General features: G+C 34.0%; 1 protein-coding gene across 1 annotated transcript; it reads right to left on the bottom strand.

Annotated features, from left to right (window-relative positions):
- Positions 1-1,403: 1,403 nt before the first annotated feature.
- On the bottom strand, positions 1,404-7,750 carry LOC139855025 (ATP-dependent zinc metalloprotease FTSH 4, mitochondrial-like). Its single transcript, XM_071844287.1, has 7 exons — positions 7,724-7,750; positions 7,044-7,104; positions 5,317-5,586; positions 4,621-4,866; positions 4,191-4,315; positions 3,300-3,776; positions 1,404-2,723 (listed from the first exon to the last, which is right to left on the bottom strand). Exons 1-7 carry the CDS (start codon positions 7,748-7,750, stop codon positions 1,806-1,808), a joined length of 2,124 nt encoding a protein of 707 aa, XP_071700388.1. The 3' UTR covers positions 1,404-1,805.
- Positions 7,751-8,384: the final 634 nt, after the last annotated feature.

Here is an 8,384-nt window from a genome sequence, read left to right on the forward strand (position 1 = left end):
AAAAAAAAAAAAAAAAAACTTCTTTTTTTCGTCATAATTATGCTTGTAGATCATTTCAAACCTTGGAATCGGATTCATCATGGTCGTATGTATTGCATTCTAGTTGTTGCTCTATGGTAGATGAGGCGCTACATAAACGATATCGACCGGAATCTCTATCGGAGTTGTATTTTCAGCTGGATATTCCTACGGTAAGACTTTTGAGCAGAGTAACAATATGTATCAAGTGTTGTGTAATGAATGACCATGTGGGTGTATTTATAGATGTTTTGAGGGGATGATGACGTGGCACATGTCTCTTTCATGGTTATAACAAACTTCACCGGATTCGAGGGCTGACGTGGCATCAGTCCGTTTCATTGGCATAACAAACAGATCCTAACAAACTTTCCTAGACACATGGGCTGACGTGACATATAACCCATTCATGTGTTTGTTCAGGAACAAGTGTTTATTCCAGGACTAAAAATGCCTTGATCCGAGACCATTTTGCGAGACTAAGTGATTACCCTAGAATGGTATAGTTATACCGGGATGGTGTGGCGGGTCCATCTATAATGTGACGGATGAATGTCTCACTCTTGGTTAGGTAAAAGAACTTTTACCTGATGTTTATTTCAAGTGCTTCTTTACGGTATTCTCCTGACCTGGTAAGATTGCAACTGGTTTATATTTTTATTCGTAATAGTTTTGTAAAGATTTGTCGGGTGACCTGTGTGTTTGGCTAAGTAGACCTTGATGTGAAAATATGGTTCGTAACCTCTCGGTGCTTTGCACCTGGGTGAGGGTGCCGGTGTCCAACACACTGCTAGTTTCTTGCTAGTCTCCTTTCTTTTTAATAAAATTGCGGTTTCAAAAAAAAAATAGAAAAAAAGAAGAAGAAAATGTGTATGTTTTCAAACAAAATACATAAAAAACAAATTCTGTAGTGTTATTTTTATTGTGTCAAAGAATCGCTTTAAACCTTTCAATCTCGGTTTGTTCCTAAAAGTTGACATAAAGCTAATACTAATATTTACGATCAATGTCGAATTGAAAGGAGTACACGATAAAGGATGTGAGCTTTGACAGAACAAAGTTCACAGTCACAAATCACAACTACTCTTTTCTGTTTTCCAATATATAAACTTTATATTACATTATTAGTGTACATATGTTTTATAGGTGATGCTTAATTGAGTCGAATCAAAAGTGTCATTGTTTAAGTTAAGAACATCTAAATGGTCTAGCCTAGCCACTAACAATATCACATGAGAAGGGTCTGAAAACAATCACGTATTAATCCAGCTAGGCCGCGTAGTACAATAGAGTAAAAATATTCGTCCTTCGAGTAACCTGAACAGGAAAAACCTTATCACTTCACTTGAATATACGCGATTCGTGTGTTGTTTCAACAGTAATCATGTAACTTACCAAGCTCAAATTCACTTGAGGTATCCCAGGATACAATGTACCATATGGTTTGGTTCCTATGACCTTTTGATCATAAACTTTGACACACTTGATTATTCAACTTTAAACAAGTACATAACAATATGGGCTAATACGACGACTCCATAAGTACAAAACATAGCAAAAGAAACCAAGTATCCTAAACTGTATTCATGAAATTAAACAGAAAATTAATAATCTCTTAAAAGATCTCAACATAACCAATACATTTTCAACATTTGCCTGCCACTGCAATTAACTTATTGTTTTTTGTCATGTTCAAAGTCACCATATTCAGTGTCAGCCACCCACAAAAGTCACCATTATATGCACATAGGTTTGCCTCTGTAAATACAACCCTACACCATTTATTATCATGATCCAACAGGAGCAATACCATTTGCCTTAGCCTTTGCAGCAGCAGACGCAGCACTGGCGGCGGCGGCAGCCGCTGCCGCCGCCGCAGCGGCAGGATTCGGTGTCGCCGGCGATACTGGTTTGGTTGCAACTATCTGCTGCTGCTGCTGTTCTTGAGTTGGCGCGTTCAATTTCGCAAGCAGTTCTTTAATCTGTTTTCCCGATAACGTTTCGTGTTCTAGTAACGCATTAGCAAGTGCATGATGTTCCTTACTATATTTAGTAAGAATATTCTTGGCATTATTATAAGCTTTTTCCAAAAAGTCTCGAACTTCTTTTTCGATAAGTAACCTAGTTTCGGTACTCATGCTTTTTCCATTATCATCATAATTATGAGCCACAACACCAACTTCTTTACTCATACCATATTTAGTAACCATTTCTCTTGCTAAACGGGTCGCTTGTTCTAAATCCGACGATGCACCCGACGTAACTTCGTCTTCACCGAAAATCAACTCTTCCGCAACTCGACCGCCCATACAAACATCTAAACGGGCCAACATTTCTTTACGGGAAACGCTCGTTTCGTCTTTTTCTGGTAACTGGGCCACCATACCGAGAGCCATACCTCTAGGAACAATGGTGGCTTTGTGTACCGGGTGGGCCCCGTCGGTGTGAAGTGCGACGAGTGCGTGACCACCTTCATGGTAAGCGGTTAGTTTACGAACCTCGTCTGATATGACGGCTGATTTACGTTCGCTGCCCATCATGATTTTGTCCTTGGCGTATTCGAGATCGGCCATGCTGACGGATTTTGCGCCGTCCATTGCCGCCTTGAGAGCCGCCACGTTTACTAGATTTGCGAGATCGGCACCGGAAAATCCGGGAGTTCCTCTCGCAACAACCATCAAATCAACGTCCTCTGCCTTTAGTATCTGTTATAAGTCAACAAGAAACATAGTGGTGGGTTAGATTGAGGAGTTAGTTTATCATGTAAAGCAGCTATACATGGCAATTGAGACCCAAAAACTAAAAAAAAGAAAGAAAAAAAAGGTCGATTAGGTCAAAAAATTCCAAACTCCCTAACTGAAATGCAAAACTCTGAAATGAAACGTGAATCTAGAAACTTATACGTGAAAATGAAAAAGAAACGAGAAACTGAAAACTGAAACGCGAAACTGAAAACTGCAACATGAAAACTGAAACGCAAAACTGAAAACTGAATTGTGAAACACCAAACTGAGAACTGAAACGCGAACTAAAAACTGGAACGTCAAACTGAAAACAAAAACACGGAACTTTGAGAAAAAGATGCATTACTTTTTTGTTTGAAAACGGGTCTCAACCTGACCCGTTCAACCCATTTAAAGGTGACCCATATCGAGTTATTGACCCACCCGTTTCAAACCAGATCCATTTGATCTTTGACCCAACACGACCCATTTATCAGGTATAACAGTATAACTAAAGGGGTACATGACTAAAGTTAAATAACAAAAAGAAGTCAATACCTTTGACATGTGAGATTCCATTATCTGTCTCCTGCCTTCAACATCCGGGTTAGGAACCACAACACGACGATCAAACCGACCCGGTCTTATAAGTGCCTTATCCAGTGACTGAGGGAAGTTGGTGGCTGCAATGACAATAATGCCCTCGTTTTGTTTAAAGCCGTCCAGTTCAACAAGTAACTGATTCAATGTCATTTTCATGTACTGCTGATCTTTCGGGTTACGGCTTCCACCAATAGCATCGATTTCATCTATGAAAATTATACACGGTGACCGTTTCTTTGCAGCAGCAAAAAGATCCCTAACCCTTCTTGCACCAACACCAACAAACATTTCTTCAAATTCACTTCCACTACATGAAAAAAATGGAACACCTGCTTCTCCCGCTATGGCCCGCGCTAACATGGTTTTACCGGTCCCCGGTGGGCCCACAAGTAAAACACCTTTGGGTAGCTTCCCGCCAAGCCGAGTGAACCGCTGTCGAAATATAAATGAAAAATCAGATTTGGACTCCCTTTTTTAAATGGCCATTTTAAAGCTTACTAGAACTAGAATTAGGTGTTGTTTGTTTTTTAAGATGTTTTTGTCTGAAGATCCGCGGACCATGTCTGTACAGAAAATGTAGTCTAAAGGTCTACATGCCGAATACTGAAGACTGTTTGTTTTTATGTGTACAAAATTCTGTCGCACTTAGAAGCACATTTCTAAGTCTGCAATTGCAGACAAAATAAGACATTATTTTATCTTATGTCTTCATAAAAACAAACAGTCTGCAATAAAAACGTCTGCGAGCGGGCAGACATAAGACATAATAAGGTCTGCAAACCGAAAACAAATGACACCATAGAAATGTACTAATATAAGAATCGGATAACTAACACTAATTATTACCTTAGGGTCACGAAGGTAGAAAACAATCTCCTCAAGCTCATTTTTTGCTTCATCAACACCCTTCACATCGCTAAACTTTGTACTAGATTCCATACTTGGCTGCACCTCATCATGAAGACCAAGTCCTGATAACAAAAAAAAAATAGATCAATTTCTACTTTTTCAAAAAAACAAATAACAAATACATACGCCAATAAAAATAGAAATTTTTCCAAACATAGTCCTAAGGGCTATACTTAAGCTTTTAAGAAATATATTTAGTTGAAAACTACTAGTTGAAAACTACTCCACTAACTTGCTAATAACCACTTTCCTAACCTTTTTGTACTATTAATAATGCATCAATATTTTCTTAAGCATAGCCCTTAATAGCCCTCAAGGCTATGTTTAGAAAAATCCTAAAATAAATAGCAACAAAAGAAAAAAAAACCTTTAGTGATTCCTCTATCCTCAATAAGTGCTCCAACACCAGATATTAATAAAAATCCCATTCCCAAGGCACGAACTGTGCGCCATAACTGTTCTTTAAAATGTCCCCCTTCGGTAGCCACCATATGTATAGGGGCGGCAGCAGTTCCTAATACACCGTCTTTTGTCGACTTCCCAACGTTCTTGAGAGCCGACAACCCGCCCATAATCTCTTCCTCGTACGCTTGTTTCCCCGAGCCTGCCATTCCTGAATTTTCAAAAAAAAAACAAAAAAAAAATTAAAAAAAAAAATAATTAGAGAAAGAGTAAATTATACCAATAGCCCTTGTGGTTTGCATGAAATTATACCAAGCGTCCTTACCTTTTGAAAGTTACAACGGTCATCCTTGTGGTTTTAATGAAATTACCCCAATAGTCCTCATCTTTTAAAAAATACACTCATCAACCTCTGACATATATAAAAGTGTCCCTAACTTATTCAAAATGTGCACTAATAGGAGGGATCATCAACGTACATTTTAAGGTAAATCAGGGAGGATTGATGTAAATTTTAAAAAGATAAGAACAATTGGTGTAATTACATGAAAACCAAAGGAACTGTCGCTGCAATTTTCAAAAGATAATGACAATTGGTGTAATTTCATGTAAACCACAAGGACTAATGGTGTACTTTACTCTTTTCGAATATGATTCTCACCTCTTTGCAATGTCTTAAGCAACTCGCTTTCATCTAATCTATCAAGTTTGACCAGGGCCTTGACGTATTCTTTTAGTGCTGAAGAATTTTGGTGCAACGAAGGTTGACTTTCGAATACTCTTATAATAGATTCAGGGTCATTTCGATTGTAAAGATCCCTAAAATGTGATGCCTCAGTTGCTCTGTCAGCATCACGTTCACGCAATCTACGTGCAGAACTGCCCACGTAACTAGACTGAAATCTTCTTTGAAAATATGGATAACTGTGAACTGCAAAAAAAAAAAAAAAAAGGTTGTAGACATATGGATTCTAAAAGTTTTTGAATGATTTAACTGGTGAATTTTGAATGCGTGTTCGGAAACTGATAATCAATAGTGATATAACATGTGATAATCAGATAAAATTTTGTTTTTTAAGCGCTGAAGAATTCTGATTATCTAAGAACCTAATAATATAACGACCAATAAAAAAACGCATGCATAATGTTGGAATATGTAAATTCAAAATTTAGTGATCATTTTTATCAACAATAATACGGAGTACTGTTTAGCATAGTAATAGTAATAGTAATAGTAATAGTAATAGTAATAGTAATAGTAATAGTAATAGTAATAGTAATAGTAATAGTAATAGTAATAGTAATAGTAATAGTAATAGTAATAGTAATAGTAATAGTAATAGTAATAGTAATAGTAATAGTAATAGTAATAGTAATAGTAATAGTAATAGTAATAGTAATAGTAATAGTAATAGTAATAGTAATAGTAATAGTAATAGTAATAGTAATAGTAATAGTAATAGTAATAGTAATAGTAATAGTAATAGTAATAGTAATAGTAATAGTAATAGTAATAGTAATAGTAATAGTAATAGTAATAGTAATAGTAATAGTAATAGTAATAGTAGTAATAGTAATAGTAATAGTAATAGTAATAGTAATAGTAATAGTAATAGTAATAGTAATAGTAATAGTAATAGTAATAGTAATAGTAATAGTAATAGTAATAGTAATAGTAATAGTAATAATAATAATAATAATAATAATAATAATAATAATAATAATAATAATAATAATAATAATAATAATAATAATAATAATAATAATAATAATAATAATAATAATAATAATAATAATAATAATAATAATAATAATAATAATAATAATAATAATAATAATAATAATAATAATAATAATAATAATAATAATAATAATAATAATAATAATAATAATAAGTATCACATATAATTTGAAAGATCTGTCTTTTCATGATAGACATAACAAAAAAATGTAGATGAAAAGTAATTTATATAAGATAAACAATCATCTAATTTCTCGTAAACAATCATAAATGTTGCAACTAGCGAACCAGAAAACAAGGTTTACTAATACTAAACAGCGTTTCTAAAGCCGTTATATTCATCCTTATAATAAAAAATTAAAAATAAAAACGCTTAGATTAATGATGATACAAATAATGTGACTGATATTGATTTATCATAAAAGCAAGCAGATCTTATCAAACCCAAATAAACATACACAGCAGTTGAATCTTTAAGGGTATGGCACATGAAATCTCAAATCCATATGATATGACTGTAAAGAGTTTGATCTCCAACCCATATTCTTAAGGGAAAAAACACTAAGGGAGTAAAAGTAAGTTGTTTGCGAAATCTTTCGAAGATAATTATTTCTTAGCATGCTTATAAGATTAACAGGAATACATACCTGCACGGCCTCTGGCATACAAGTTTTTTAGATGTCGTAATTGTGATTCATGTCGTGACAACTACATTAACAAACATGGTGTTAATAAAAGCGATAAGCATACAAGGCATTCATCTTGCATACTGCATGTCAAAACTTCATAAAAAAACATGTTAGAACTTGTGGAGTTTTCAATCTTCATTTACATAAATATAATTCAAAATACAATCTTAATTGTTGCAGTTTAAAACAGAGAATTGAAGAACAATGTTTTACATCCTCAACTTACTACCTTCAGCCCTGTTTTGGTTACTTTACAAACTTATAAAGGCACAATCTTCAACTGGATTTTGGGTTTAGTATTACAAGCTTTATAATGTATACGAGAACTTAATGTGAAAACCCTAATTAATTCACACACTAAATTTGATTCTGAGAACGATTTTTCTAATCAAAATACAAATAATAATAACTCAACCATCTAATTCCAGACGATATAGAAACACTTACAGCTACCTATCCATATTCAAATTCTTAAAGTTTTTATATAAATAAGAACCCTAAAAGCCTAATAAAACTAGGGTTTCTATTCTTTATCATATGTAACCCTATTTAACATTCATAATTGAGACGTGCAATCTTCTATATAGGTAAGACGCAAATAGATAGCAATTAAAGAAGAAAGAAAGGGCAAATATAACCTGAGTAATAAGACGTTTTAGGGCCATCTTATAATCTTGTTTAGAAATCGAAAAGATCAGATCTTGCCGGATCAAATTAATTAGGGTTCCAAGCTTTCAGCGAAAAATTGATGGGTTTACGAGAGAGAGAGAGATGTGTTGAAAGGAAAACTATTTAATTTGATTATTTTTGGCTACTTTGGAGGAGTTTGTGGAGTAACAATATACACGATGGGTGTTTTGTGCAAATTTTTGCTTTTATACAGTACCATTTTAGAGCAATTTTGAGAAGAGGGTTATTATTTTTTTCAAGAGAAAATTAACCGGATGTTATAATTCAGTAGGCTTATAACTACTTTTAGTGGTCTATTAACTACTTAAATATGTAACAATATATAAGAACAAAGAGAGAAGAAATATTGATATTGATATTTCAAGAGAAATGGTACACCATTAAATGACTACCATACATGCCTATTTATAGTGTAAAATATTACTATGCAAGCTATACAAAGTTTACTAAAATTTATCATCCATATGACTTTGTGTACTCATATTATAACACTCCCCCTTGGATGATCAATTTTATTAGAGTGCAACTAGTACTGTCTCATTAAAAACCTTGCTAAAGAAAAACCCAGTGGGATAAAAACTATAGTCAAGGGAAAAAGAGTGCAATATA

Source organism: Rutidosis leptorrhynchoides, chromosome 6 (assembly GCF_046630445.1).
Source record: "Rutidosis leptorrhynchoides isolate AG116_Rl617_1_P2 chromosome 6, CSIRO_AGI_Rlap_v1, whole genome shotgun sequence".
Classification (NCBI taxonomy): domain Eukaryota; kingdom Viridiplantae; phylum Streptophyta; class Magnoliopsida; order Asterales; family Asteraceae; genus Rutidosis; species Rutidosis leptorrhynchoides.

Bases quoted from the DNA above. Each gene is read 5' to 3' on its own strand.
- LOC139855025 (XM_071844287.1), bottom strand. From the start codon at position 7,750: ATGGCCCTAAAACGTCTTATTACTCAG. The intron at 7,105-7,723 runs GTTATATTTGCC...TTGTTAATGTAG, and splicing joins TAAAACGTCTTATTACTCAG to TTGTCACGACATGAATCACA. The intron at 4,867-5,316 runs GTGAGAATCATA...TTGAAAATTCAG, and splicing joins GCTTAAGACATTGCAAAGAG to GAATGGCAGGCTCGGGGAAA.